The following is a 16,007-nucleotide window of genomic DNA, read 5'->3' as shown; positions in this document are numbered from 1 at the left end:
TAAAATTCCGACTTTTATCATAATATTGCACACATGTTGAGTTTTTCTAGTCAAATGTTGACTTGCGTTGAGTAAAAAGACTTTTGTCATAAAATTCCAATTACGATTATAATATTGGCAACATTTTTAAGTTTTCTTTTAAAATTGTGACTTTTGTCGGGTAAAATTACGACTCTTTTCATAAAATTGCCCAAATTTTAAGCTTTTCTTGTAAAATTGTGACTGTTGTTGAGTACAAATTCCGACTTTTATCATAATATTGCACACATGTTGAGTTTTTCTTGTCAAATGTTGACTTGCGTTGAGTAAAAAGACTTTTGTCATAAAATTCCAATTACGATTATAATATTGGCAACATTTTTAAGTTTTCTTTTAAAATTGTGACTTTTGTCGAGTAAAATTCAGACTTTTATCATAATATTGCACACATGTTGAGTTTTTCTAGTCAAATGTTGACTTGCGTTGAGTAAAAAGACTTTTATCATAAAATTCCAATTACGATTATAATATTGGCAACATTTTTAAGTTTTCTTTTAAAATTGTGACTTTTGTCGAGTAAAATTATGACTCTTTACATAAAATTGCCCAAATTTTAAGCTTTTCTTGTAAAATTGTGACTGTTGTTGAGTACAAATTCCGACTTTTATCATAATATTGCACACATGTTGAGTTTTTCTTGTCAAATGTTGACTTGCGTTGAGTAAAAAGACTTTTATCATAAAATTCCAATTACGATTATAATATTGGCAACGTTTTTAAGTTTTCTTTTAAAATTGTGACTTTTGTCGGATAAAATTACAAGTCTTTTCATAAAATTGCCCAAATTTTAAGCTTTTCTTGTAAAATTGTGACTTGCGTTGAGTAAAAAGACTTTTGTCATAAAATTCCAATTACAATTATAATATTGGCAACGTTTTTAAGTTTTCTTTTAAAATTGTGACTTTTGTCGAGTAAAATTCAGACTTTTATCATAATATTGCACACATGTTGAGTTTTTCTAGTCAAATGTTGACTTGCGTTGAGTAAAAAGACTTTTGTCATAAAATTCCAATTACGATTATAATATCGGCAACATTTTTAAGTTTTCTTTTAAAATTGTGACTTTTGGCGAGTAAAATTCCGACTTTTATCATAATATTGCACACATGTTGAGTTTTTCTTGTCAAATCTTGACTTGCGTTGAGTAAAAATACTTTTATCATAAAATTCCAATTACGATTATAATATTGGCAACGTTTTTAAGTTTTCTTTTAAAATTGTGACTTTTATCGAGTAAAATTACGACTCTTTTTCATAAAATTGCCCAAATTTTAAGCTTTTCTTGTAAAATTGTGACTGTTGTTGAGTACAAATTCCGACTTTTATCATAATATTGCACACATGTTGAGTTTTTCTTGTCAAATGTTGACTTGCGTTGAGTAAAAAGACTTTTGTCATAAAATTCCAATTACGATTATAATATTGGCAACATTTTTAAGTTTTCTTTTAAAATTGTGACTTTTGTCGAGTAAAATTCAGACTTTTATCATAATATTGCACACATGTTGAGTTTTTCTAGTCAAATGTTGACTTGCGTTGAGTAAAAAGACTTTTATCATAAAATTCCAATTACGATTATAATATTGGCAACATTTTTAAGTTTTCTTTTAAAATTGTGACTTTTGTCGAGTAAAATTACGACTCTTTACATAAAATTGCCCAAATTTTAAGCTTTTCTTGTAAAATTGTGACTGTTGTTGAGTACAAATTCCGACTTTTATCATAATATTGCACACATGTTGAGTTTTTCTTGTCAAATGTTGACTTGCGTTGAGTAAAAAGACTTTTATCATAAAATTCCAATTACGATTATAATATTGGCAACGTTTTTAAGTTTTCTTTTAAAATTGTGACTTTTGTCGGATAAAATTACAAGTCTTTTCATAAAATTGCCCAAATTTTAAGCTTTTCTTGTAAAATTGTGACTTGCGTTGAGTAAAAAGACTTTTGTCATAAAATTCCAATTACAATTATAATATTGGCAACGTTTTTAAGTTTTCTTTTAAAATTGTGACTTTTGTCGAGTAAAATTCAGACTTTTATCATAATATTGCACACATGTTGAGTTTTTCTAGTCAAATGTTGACTTGCGTTGAGTAAAAAGACTTTTGTCATAAAATTCCAATTACGATTATAATATCGGCAACATTTTTAAGTTTTCTTTTAAAATTGTGACTTTTGGCGAGTAAAATTCCGACTTTTATCATAATATTGCACACATGTTGAGTTTTTCTAGTCAAATGTTGACTTGCGTTGAGTAAAAAGACTTTTGTCATAAAATTCCAATTACGATTATAATATCGGCAACATTTTTAAGTTTTCTTTTAAAATTGTGACTTTTGGCGAGTAAAATTCCGACTTTTATCATAATATTGCACACATGTTGAGTTTTTCTTGTCAAATCTTGACTTGCGTTGAGTAAAAAGACTTTTATCATAAAATTCCAATTACGATTATAATATTGGCAACGTTTTTAAGTTTTCTTTTAAAATTGTGACTTTTATCGAGTAAAATTCCGACTTTTATCATAATATTGCACACAAGTTCAGTTTTTCTTGTCAAATGTTGACTTGCGTTGAGTAAAAAGACTTTTGTCATAAAATTCCAATTACGATTATAATATTGGCAACGTTTTTAAGTTTTCTTTTAAAATTGTGACTTTTGTCGAGTAAAATTCCGACTTTTATCATAAAACTGCCCAAATTTTAAGCTTTTCTTGTAAAATTGTGACTGTTGTTGAGTAAAAATCCGACTTTTATCATAATATTGCACACATCTTCATTTTTTCTTGTCAAATGTTGACTTGCGTTGAGTAAAAAGACTTTTGTCATAAAATTCCAATTACGATTATAATATTGACAACATTTTTAAGTTTTCTTTTAAAATTTTGACTTTTGTCGGGTAAAATTACGACTCTTTTCATAAAATTGCCCAAATTTTAAGCTTTTCTTGTAAAATTGTGACTTTTGTCGAATAAAATTCCGACTTTTATCATAATATTGCACACATGTTGAGTTTTTCTTGTCAAATGTTGACTTGCGTTGAGTAAAAAGACTTTTATCATAAAATTCCAATTACGATTATAATATTGGCAACGTTTTTAAGTTTTCTTTTAAAATTGTGACTTTTGTCGGATAAAATTACAAGTCTTTTCATAAAATTGCCCAAATTTTAAGCTTTTCTTGTAAAATTGTGACTTGCGTTGAGTAAAAAGACTTTTGTCATAAAATTCCAATTACAATTATAATATTGGCAACGTTTTTAAGTTTTCTTTTAAAATTGTGACTTTTGTCGAGTAAAATTCAGACTTTTATCATAATATTGCACACATGTTGAGTTTTTCTAGTCAAATGTTGACTTGCGTTGAGTAAAAAGACTTTTGTCATAAAATTCCAATTACGATTATAATATCGGCAACATTTTTAAGTTTTCTTTTAAAATTGTGACTTTTGGCGAGTAAAATTCCGACTTTTATCATAATATTGCACACATGTTGAGTTTTTCTTGTCAAATCTTGACTTGCGTTGAGTAAAAATACTTTTATCATAAAATTCCAATTACGATTATAATATTGGCAACGTTTTTAAGTTTTCTTTTAAAATTGTGACTTTTATCGAGTAAAATTACGACTCTTTTTCATAAAATTGCCCAAATTTTAAGCTTTTCTTGTAAAATTGTGACTGTTGTTGAGTACAAATTCCGACTTTTATCATAATATTGCACACATGTTGAGTTTTTCTTGTCAAATGTTGACTTGCGTTGAGTAAAAAGACTTTTGTCATAAAATTCCAATTACGATTATAATATTGGCAACATTTTTAAGTTTTCTTTTAAAATTGTGACTTTTGTCGAGTAAAATTCAGACTTTTATCATAATATTGCACACATGTTGAGTTTTTCTTGTCAAAAGTTGACTTGCGTTGAGTAAAAAGACTTTTATCATAAAATTCCAATTACGATTATAATATTGGCAACATTTTTAAGTTTTCTTTTAAAATTGTGACTTTTGTCGAGTAAAATTACGACTCTTTACATAAAATTGCCCAAATTTTAAGCTTTTCTTGTAAAATTGTGACTGTTGTTGAGTACAAATTCCGACTTTTATCATAATATTGCACACATGTTGAGTTTTTCTTGTCAAATGTTGACTTGCGTTGAGTAAAAAGACTTTTATCATAAAATTCCAATTACGATTATAATATTGGCAACGTTTTTAAGTTTTCTTTTAAAATTGTGACTTTTGTCGGATAAAATTACAAGTCTTTTCATAAAATTGCCCAAATTTTAAGCTTTTCTTGTAAAATTGTGACTTGCGTTGAGTAAAAAGACTTTTGTCATAAAATTCCAATTACAATTATAATATTGGCAACGTTTTTAAGTTTTCTTTTAAAATTGTGACTTTTGTCGAGTAAAATTCAGACTTTTATCATAATATTGCACACATGTTGAGTTTTTCTAGTCAAATGTTGACTTGCGTTGAGTAAAAAGACTTTTGTCATAAAATTCCAATTACGATTATAATATCGGCAACATTTTTAAGTTTTCTTTTAAAATTGTGACTTTTGGCGAGTAAAATTCCGACTTTTATCATAATATTGCACACATGTTGAGTTTTTCTAGTCAAATGTTGACTTGCGTTGAGTAAAAAGACTTTTGTCATAAAATTCCAATTACGATTATAATATCGGCAACATTTTTAAGTTTTCTTTTAAAATTGTGACTTTTGGCGAGTAAAATTCCGACTTTTATCATAATATTGCACACATGTTGAGTTTTTCTTGTCAAATCTTGACTTGCGTTGAGTAAAAAGACTTTTATCATAAAATTCCAATTACGATTATAATATTGGCAACGTTTTTAAGTTTTCTTTTAAAATTGTGACTTTTATCGAGTAAAATTCCGACTTTTATCATAATATTGCACACAAGTTCAGTTTTTCTTGTCAAATGTTGACTTGCGTTGAGTAAAAAGACTTTTGTCATAAAATTCCAATTACGATTATAATATTGGCAACGTTTTTAAGTTTTCTTTTAAAATTGTGACTTTTGTCGAGTAAAATTCCGACTTTTATCATAAAACTGCCCAAATTTTAAGCTTTTCTTGTAAAATTGTGACTGTTGTTGAGTAAAAATTCCGACTTTTATCATAATATTGCACACATCTTCATTTTTTCTTGTCAAATGTTGACTTGCGTTGAGTAAAAAGACTTTTGTCATAAAATTCCAATTACGATTATAATATTGACAACATTTTTAAGTTTTCTTTTAAAATTTTGACTTTTGTCGGGTAAAATTACGACTCTTTTCATAAAATTGCCCAAATTTTAAGCTTTTCTTGTAAAATTGTGACTTTTGTCGAATAAAATTCCGACTTTTATCATAATATTGCACACATGTTGAGTTTTTCTTGTCAAATGTTGACTTGCGTTGAGTAAAAAGACTTTTATCATAAAATTCCAATTACGATTATAATATTGGCAACATTTTTAAGTTTTCTTTTAAAATTTTGACTTTTGAAATTATTATTTTTTTAAAAATGTAAAATGATTACTTTTTAATGCAAAATGGTGACATTTGTCTTATAAAATTCAGACTTTTATCACAATATTGCAAAATGTGTTGTTGTTTTTGTAAAATAGTGACATTTTTGGAGTGAAATGATGACTTTTGCCGTAATTTTGCAGAGTAAAATTCAGATTATTAATATAATATTGCCAATATTTGAACGTTTTCTTATAAAATTGCGGCCGTTTTTGAGTAAAATTCCAACTTTTAACATAATATTGCACAAATGTTCCATTTTTCTTGTCAAATTTTGACTTGCGTTGAGTAAAACAAGGACTTTTATTATAATACTGGCAAAATTGTACGTTTTTCTTGTGAAATTCCAACTCATTTTTCAGCACAAGTTGTTTTATATTTGCATAGTTTGTATATATTATTCATGTTGAAAATACACATCTTTATATATCCAGAAAGGTAAGTAAATAATGACGATTAAAAACCAATTACAGACAAAAAAAATCTAAATATTTGTTGTTTTTTTTTACTCAAAGCAGTCTTTTTCTCACAATGTGTCGACTTTTTTCTTTTAAAATTGGGAAATTGGGAACAATTTCTCATATTCTTTATGTTTCTGTAATATTGCAATATTTTCTTGTAAAATTATTACCTTTTTTAATGTAAAATTATTACTTTTTAATACAAAATGGTGACATTTGTCTTATAAAATTCCGACTTTTATCACAATATTACAAAATGTGTTGTTGTTTTTGTAAAATAGTGACATTTTTGGAGTGAAATGATGACTTTTGCCGTAATTTTGCAGAGTAAAATTCAGATTATTAATATAATATTGCCAATATTTGAAAGTTTTCTTATAAAATTGCGTCCGTTATTGAGTAAAATTCCAACTTTTAACATAATATTGCACAAATGTTCCGTTTTTCTTGTAAACTTCTGACCTGAGTTGAGTAAAACAAGGACTTTTATTATAATACTGGCAAAATTGTACGTTTTTCTTGTGAAATTCCAACTCATTTTTCACCACAAGTTGTTTTATATTTGCATAGTTTGTATATATTATTCATGTTGAAAATACACATCTTTATATATCCAGAAAGGTAAGTAAATAATGAAGATTAAAAACCAATTACAAACAGAAAAAATCAAAACAATTGTTTGTTTTTTTTACTAAAAGCAGTCTTTTTCTCACAATGTGTCGACTTTTTTCTTTTAAAATTGGGAACAATTTCTCATATTCTTTATGTTTCTGTAATATTGCAATATTCTCTTGTAAAATTATTACCTTTTTTAATGTAAAATGATTACTTTTTAATGCAAAATGGTGACATTTGTCTTATAAAATTCCGACTTTTATCACAATATTGCAAAATGTGTTGTTTTTGTAAAATAGTGACATTTTTGGAGTGAAATGATGACTTTTGACGTAATTTTACAGAGTAAAATTCAGATTATTAATACAATTTTGCCAATTTTTGAACGTTTTCTTATAAAATTGCAGCCGTTATTGAGTAAAATTCCAACTTTTAACATAATATTGCACAAATGTTCCGTTTTTCTTGTCAAATTTTGACTTGCGTTGAGTAAAACAAGGACTTTTATTATAATACTGGCAAAATTGTACGTTTTTCTTGTAAAATTCCAACTCATTTTTCACCACAAGCTTTTTTATATTTGCATAGTTTGTATATACTATTCATGTTGAAAATACACATCTTTATATATCCAGAAAGGTAAGTAAATAATGAAAATTAAAAACCAATTACAAACAGAAAAAATCAAAACAATTGTTGTTTTTTTTTACTAAAAGCAGTCTTTTTCTCACAATGTGTCGACTTTTTTCATTTAAAATTGGGAACAATTTCTCATATTCTTTATGTTTCTGTAATATTGCAATATTTTCTCGTGAAATTATTACTTTTTTAAAAATGTAAAATGATTACTTTTTAACGCAAAATGGTGACATTTGTCTTATAAAATTCCGCCTTTTATCACAATATTGCAAAATGTGTTATTTTTGTAAAATAGTGACATTTTTGGAGTGAAATGATGACTTTTGCCGTAATTTTGCAGAGTAAAATTCAGATTATTAATACAATATTGCCAATTTTTGAACGTTTTCTTATAAAATTGCGGCCGTTTTTGAGTAAAATTCCAACTTTTAACATAATATTGCACAAATGTTCCGTTTTTCTTGTAAAATTTTGACTTGCGTTGAGTAAAATGAGGACTTTTATTATAATACTGGCAAAATTGTACGTTTTTCTCGTGAAATTCCAACTCATTTTTCACCACAAGTTGTTTTATATTTGCATAGTTTGTATATATTATTCATGTTGAAAATACACATCTTTATATATCCAGAAAGGTAAGTAAATAATGAAGATTAAAAACCAATTACAAACAAAAAAAAATCAAAATATTTGTTGGTTTTTTTTACTCAAAGCAGTCTTTTTCTCACAATGTGTCGACTTTTTTCTTTTAAAATTGGGAACAATTTCTCATATTCTTTATGTTTCTGTAATATTGCAATATTTTCTTGTAAAATTATTACCTTTTTTAATGTAAAATTATTACTTTTTAATACAAAATGGTGACATTTGTCTTATAAAATTCAGACTTTTATCACAATATTGCAAAATGTGTTGTTGTTTTTGTAAAATAGTGACATTTTGGGAGTGAAATGATGACTTTTGCCGTAATTTTGCAGAGTAAAATTCAGATTATTAATATAATATTGCCAATTTTGAACGTTTTCTTATAAAATTGCGACCGTTATTGAGTAAAATTCCAACTTTTAACATAATATTGCACAAATGTTCCGTTTTTCTTGTAAAATTTTGACCAGCGTTGAGTAAAACAAGGACTTTTATTATAATACTGGCAAAATTGTAAGTTTTTCTCGTGAAATTCCAACTCATTTTTCACCACAAGTTGTTTTATATTTGCATAGTTTGTATATATTATTCATGTTGAAAATACACATCTTTATATATCCAGAAAGGTAAGTAAATAATGAAGATTAAAAACCAATTACAAACAAAAAAAATCAAAACAATTGTTTGTTTTTTTTACTAAAAGCAGTCTTTTTCTCACAATGTGTCGACTTTTTTCTTTTAAAATTGGGAACAATTTCTCATATTCTTTATGTTTCTGGAATATTGCAATATTTTCTCCTGAAATTATTTCCTTTTTTTAATGTAAAATGATTACTTTTAATGCAAAATGGTGACATTTGTCTTATAAAATTCAGACTTTTATCACAATATTGCAAAATGTGTTGTTGTTTTTGTAAAATAGTGACATTTTTGGAGTGAAATGATGACTTTTGCCGTAATTTTGCAGAGTAAAATTCAGATTATTAATATAATATTGCCAATTTTTGAAAGTTTTCTTACAAAATTGCGACCGTTATTGAGTAAAATTCCAACTTTTAACATAATATTGCACAAATGTTCCGTTTTTCTTGTCAAATTTTGACGTGCGTTGAGTAAAACAAGGACTTTTATTATAATACTGGCAAAATTGTACGTTTTTCTTGTAAAATTCCAACTCATTTTTCACCACAAGCTTTTTTATATTTGCATAGTTTGTATATATTATTCATGTTGAAAATACACATCTTTATATATCCAGAAAGGTAAGTAAATAATGAAGATTAAAAACCAATTACAAACAGAAAAAATCAAAACAATTGTTTGTTTTTTTTACTAAAAGCAGTCTTTTTCTCACAATGTGTCGACTTTTTTCTTTTAAAATTGGGAACAATTTCTCATATTCTTTATGTTTCTGTAATATTGCAATATTCTCTTGTAAAATTATTACCTTTTTTAACGCAAAATGGTGACATTTGTCCTATAAAATTCCGACTTTTATCACAATATTGCAAAATGTGTTGTTGTTTTTGTAAAATAGTGACATTTTTGGAGTGAAATGATGACTTTTGACGTAATTTTACAGAGTAAAATTCAGATTATTAATACAATTTTGCCAATTTTTGAACGTTTTCTTATAAGATTGCAGCCGTTATTGAGTAAAATTCCAACTTTTAACATAATATTGCACAAATGTTCCGTTTTTCTTGTCAAATTTTGACGTGCGTTGAGTAAAACAAGGACTTTTATTATAATACTGGCAAAATTGTACGTTTTTCTTGTGAAATTCCAACTCATTTTTCACCACAAGCTGTTTTATATTTGCATAGTTTGTATATATTATTCATGTTGAAAATACACATCTTTATATATCCAGAAAGGTAAGTAAATAAAGAAGATTAAAAACCAATTACAAACAGAAAAAATCAAAACAATTGTTTTTTTTTTTTACTAAAAGCAGTCTTTTTCTCACAATGTGTCGACTTTTTTCTTTTAAAATTTGGGAACAATTTCTCATATTCTTTATGTTTCTGTAATATTGCAATATTTTCTCCTGAAATTATTACTTTTTTAAAAATGTAAAATGCTTACTTTTTATTGCAAAATGGTGACATTTGTCTTATAAAATTCCGACTTTTATCACAATATTACAAAATGTGTTGTTTTTGTAAAATAGTGACATTTTTGGAGTGAAATGATGACTTTTGCCGTAATTTTGCAGAGTAAAATTCAGATTATTAATATAATATTGCCAATATTTGAACGTTTTCTTATAAAATTGCAGCCGTTATTGAGTAAAATTCCAACTTTTAACATAATATTGCACAAATGTTCCGTTTTTCTTGTCAAATTTTGACTTGCGTTGAGTAAAACGAGGACTTTTATTATATTACTGGCAAAATTGCACGTTTTTCTTGTGAAATTCCAACTCATTTTTCACCACAAGCTTTTTTATATTTGCATAGTTTGTATATATTATTCATGTTGAAAATACACATCTTTATATATCCAGAAAGGTAAGTAAATAATGAAAATTAAAAACCAATTACAAACAGAAAAAATCAAAACAATTGTTGTTTTTTTTTACTAAAAGCAGTCTTTTTCTCACAATGTGTCGACTTTTTTCTTTTAAAATTGGGAACAATTTCTCATATTCTTTATGTTTCTGTAATATTGCAATATTCTCTTGTAAAATTATTACCTTTTTTAATGTAAAATTATTACTTTTTATTGCAAAATGGTGACATTTGTCTTATAAAATTCAGACTTTTATCACAATATTACAAAATGTGTTGTTGTTTTTGTAAAATAGTGACATTTTTGGAGTGAAATGATGACTTTTGACGTAATTTTACAGAGTAAAATTCAGATTATTAATACAATTTTGCCAATTTTTTAACGTTTTCTTATAAAATTGCAGCCGTTATTGAGTAAAATTCCAACTTTTAACATAATATTGCACAAATGTTCCGTTTTTCTTGTAAAATTTTGACTTGCGTTGAGTAAAACGAGGACTTTTATTATAATACTGGCAAAATTGTACGTTTTTCTTGTGAAATTCCAACTCATTTTTCACCACAAGCTTTTTTATATTTGCATAGTTTGTATATATTATTCATGTTGAAAATACACATCTTTATATATCCAGAAAGGTAAGTAAATAATGAAGATTAAAAACCAATTACAAACAAAAAAAATCAAAACAATTGTTTGTTTTTTTTACTAAAAGCAGTCTTTTTCTCACAATGTGTCGACTTTTTTCTTTTAAAATTGGGAACAATTTCTCATATTCTTTATGTTTCTGTAATATTGCAATATTTTCTCCTGAAATTATTTCCTTTTTTTAATGTAAAATGATTACTTTTAATACAAAATAGTGACATTCGTCTTATAAAATTCCGACTTTTATCACAATATTACAAAATGTGTTGTTTTTGTAAAATAGTGACATTTTTGGAGTGAAATGATGACTTTTGACGTAATTTTGCAGAGTAAAATTCAGATTATTAATACAATATTGCCAATTTTTGAACGTTTTATTATAAAATTGCGGCCGTAATTGAGTAAAATTCCAACTTTTAACATAATATTGCACAAATGTTCCGTTTTTCTTGTTAAATTTTGACTTGCGTTGAGTAAAACAAGGACTTTTATTATAATACTGGCAAAATTGTACGTTTTTCTTGTAAAATTCCAACTCATTTTTCACCACAAGTTGTTTTATATTTGCATAGTTTGTATATATTATTCATGTTGAAAATACACATCTTTATATATCCAGAAAGGTAAGTAAATAAAGAAGATTAAAAACCAATTACAAACAGAAAAAATCAAAACAATTGTTTTTTTTTTTTACTAAAAGCAGTCTTTTTCTCACAATGTGTCGACTTTTTTCTTTTAAAATTGGGAATAATTTCTCATATTCTTTATGTTTCTGTAATATTGCAATATTCTCTTGTAAAATTATTACCTTTTTTAATGTAAAATTATTACTTTTTATTGCAAAATGGTGACATTTGTCTTGTAAAATTCAGACTTTTATCACAATATTACAAAATGTGTTGTTGTTTTTGTAAAATAGTGACATTTTTGGAGTGAAATGATGACTTTTGCCGTAATTTTGCAGAGTAAAATTCAGATTATTAATATAATATTGCCAATTTTTGAACGTTTTCTTATAAAATTGCGTCCGTTATTGAGTAAAATTCCAACTTTTAACATAATATTGCACAAATGTTCCGTTTTTCTTGTAAAATTTTGACCTGCGTTGAGTAAAACGAGGACTTTTATTATAATACTGGCAAAATTGTACGTTTTTCTCGTGAAATTCCAACTCATTTTTCACCACAAGCTTTTTTATATTTGCATAGTTTGTATATATTATTCATGTTGAAAATACACATCTTTATATATCCAGAAAGGTAAGTAAATAATGAAGATTAAAAACCAATTACAAACAAAAAAAATCAAAATATTTGTTGTTGTTTTTACTAAAAGCAGTCTTTTTCTCACAATGTGTCGACTTTTTTCCTTAAAAATTGGGAACAATTTCTCATATTCTTTATGCTTCTGTAATATTGCAATATTCTCTTGTAAAATTATTACCTTTTTTAACGCAAAATGGTGACATTTGTCCTATAAAATTCCGACTTTTATCACAATATTGCAAAATGTGTTGTTGTTTTTGTAAAATAGTGACATTTTTGGAGTGAAATGATGACTTTTGCCGTAATTTTGCAGAGTAAAATTCAGATTATTAATACAATTTTGCCAATTTTTGAACGTTTTCTTATAAAATTGCAGCCGTTTTTGAGTAAAATTCCAACTTTTAACATAATATTGCACAAATGTTCCGTTTTTCTTGTCAAATTTTGACTTGCGTTGAGTAAAACGAGGACTTTTATTATAATACTGGCAAAATTGTGCGTTTTTCTTGTAAAATTCCAACTCATTTTTCACCACAAGCTTTTTTATATTTGCATAGTTTGTATATATTATTCATGTTGAAAATACACATCTTTATATATGCAGAAAGGTAAGTAAATAATGAAGATTAAAAACCAATTACAAACAAAAAAAATCAAAACAATTGTTTGTTTTTTTTACTAAAAGCAGTCTTTTTCTCACAATGTGTCGACTTTTTTCTTTTAAAATTGGGAACAATTTCTCATATTCTTTATGTTTCTGTAATATTGCAATATTTTCTTGTAAAATTATTACCTTTTTTAATGTAAAATGATTACTTTTTAATACAAAATGGTGACATTTGTCTTATAAAATTCAGACTTTTATCACAATATTGCAAAATGTGTTGTTGTTTTTGTAAAATAGTGACATTTTTGGAGTGAAATGATGACTTTTGCCGTAATTTTGCAGAGTAAAATTCAGATTATTAATATAATATTGCCAATATTTGAACATTTTCTTATAAAATCGCGACCGTTATTGAGTAAAATTCCAATTTTTAACATAATATTGCACAAATGTTCCGTTTTTCTTGTCAAATTTTGACTTGCGTTGAGTAAAACAAGGACTTTTATTATAATACTGGCAAAATTGTGACCTTTTTCTTGTGAAATTCCAACTCATTTTTCACCACAAGTTGTTTTATATTTGCATAGTTTGTATATATTATTCATGTTGAAAATACACATCTTTATTTATCCAGAAAGGTAAGTAAATAATGAAGATTAAAAACCAATTACAAACAAAAAAAATGTAAACAATTGTTGTTTTTTACTCAAAGCAGTCTTTTTCTCACAATGTGTCGACTTTTTTCTTTTAAAATTGGGAATAATTTCTCATATTCTTTATGTTTCTGTAATATTGCAATATTCTCTTGTAAAATTATTACCTTTTTTAATGTAAAATTATTACTTTTTATTGCAAAATGGTGACATTTGTCTTATAAAATTCAGACTTTTATCACAATATTACAAAATGTGTTGTTGTTTTTGTAAAATAGTGACATTTTTGGAGTGAAATGATGACTTTTGACGTAATTTTACAGAGTAAAATTCAGATTATTAATATAATATTGCCAATATTCGAACATTTTCTTATAAAATTTTGACCGTTATTGAGTAAAATTCCAACTTTTAACATAATATTGCACAAATGTTCCGTTTTTCTTGTAAAATTTTGACTTGCGTTGAGTAAAACAAGGACTTTTATTATAAAACTGGCAAAATTGCACGTTTTTCTTGTGAAATTCCAACTCCTTTTTCACCACATGCTGTTTTATGTTTGCATAGTATGTATATATGTGGCCAACCCCTGCATGTGCTCCACGACTGACTTGCGGATGTTTTGGGCGTTCTCCTCACCCGCGATCATGTCGTCCACGGCGCTCATCTTGAGCAGCACCTGCTGGATGAGGCCCACCTCCGTGCTGGTCTGCAGGTTGCGCACGCTCTTGCGCAAGATGGCGGTGAACATGCTCCAGATCTCGGCCTGGCAGGTCACCTCGCAGTGGGACAGCAGCTCCACCATGCAGCCGATGCTCTCCGCCTCCTGGATGATGAAGTTCATCTCCAGGTCGAACTCGCCGCCCACCAGCTGAGGTGGCGGTGATGATGATGATGATGGAGGAGAAGGAGGAGGGGGGCGGGGCCAAGGAGAGGTCAGGGGGAAGAGAGGAGAAGAACAGGAGGTTTTAATGTTCAACCTTCTTTGTCTTAGGAGATGTCAAACAGACATTTGATGGATGCTGATGACGCACACATGCATCTTTTTTAAAGCACAGGGGTCGAACTCAAGGCCCGGGGGCCAGATCTGGCCCGCCGCGTCATTTTATAGCAGCCCACGAAAAACCTGGAGATAATGCGTCTCCATTTGGACAGGAACAAATACACACTTTAATCTAATAATGCAACAAATATTAAATTATCATGCTTTTTGACCCCAAAAAAAGGTTAAAATAAAATAAAATAAAATACATATATACATACAAACACACATATAAATAAATAAATGGGTTGTACTTGTATAGCGCTTTTCTACCTTCGAGGTACTCAAAGCGCTACTTCCACATTCACCCATTCACACACACATTCACACACTGATATAGGGAGCTGCCATGCAAGGCGCAAACCAGCACCCATCAGGAGCAAGGGTGAAGTGTCTTGCTCAGGACACAACGGACGTGACGAGGTTGGTACTAGGTGGGGATTGATATATTGCATGTACATACATACACACATATATATGTACACTTATTTGGATGTATATATATATGTATGTATATATATATATATATACATACATATAAGCATCTGCTTCATCCAACCCCTTTTCAAGCCTTGCATGATTATCTCTATACACATGTACATATATATGTACATTATACACATATACATACACAATATATACATATGTACATATATACACATATATGTACATATAGTGATCAAGGGTGATGGGTCGAATGCATACAAATATATACATATAAAAACATATGCATATATACACACATATATAAACATATGTACATACAGGTATATACACACATACATATATATATACATATGTACATATATGTAAATATATGTACATATATACACATACACACACACACATATATATATAATTATATATATATATTTATATATATACACACACACATATAAAAATATTGATACACACATTTGTATATATATATGTATGTATATATATATATACACACTCACACATATATGTGTACACATGTACATACATACATAAATTACATGCATGCATAAATTACATGCATGCATTGTACATACATACATTATATGTCTATATATATATATGTATATATATATATATATATATATATATATATATATATATATATATATATATATATATATATATATATATATATATATATATATATGTATTATTCGATGTTACAAGTGACCTTCAGAGGGCCGCCATAACTCGGAATGTGGCCCCCAATGTTCTAAAGTAAAGAAGCACTCACTGTGGGAGCAACAGACACTCTTCAAATAAAATCATCTAAACAACTCTAAACAATCCTGCCTCCCTCTCCTGCCCTTAAAACACAAACACACACACACACACACACACA

The 16,007-nt window shown here is 27.4% G+C and overlaps 1 protein-coding gene across 1 annotated transcript in view; it reads right to left on the bottom strand.

Moving 5' to 3' along the window:
* Nucleotides 1–16,007, bottom strand: part of LOC133552146 (neurobeachin-like) — a 208,396-nt gene that overhangs the window by 121,296 nt on the left and 71,093 nt on the right. Inside the window, exon 2 of the mRNA XM_061899502.1 lies at nt 14,263–14,494. Within this exon, the coding sequence (XP_061755486.1) occupies nt 14,263–14,494 (232 nt within the window). The remainder of the gene's footprint in view (nt 1–14,262; nt 14,495–16,007) is intronic.

This window comes from Nerophis ophidion, linkage group LG04 (genome assembly GCF_033978795.1).
Source record: "Nerophis ophidion isolate RoL-2023_Sa linkage group LG04, RoL_Noph_v1.0, whole genome shotgun sequence".
NCBI classification, from domain to species: domain Eukaryota; kingdom Metazoa; phylum Chordata; class Actinopteri; order Syngnathiformes; family Syngnathidae; genus Nerophis; species Nerophis ophidion.
The sequence above is the reverse complement of the archived record's forward strand: the minus strand, read 5'-3'. Positions and strand labels throughout refer to the sequence as shown.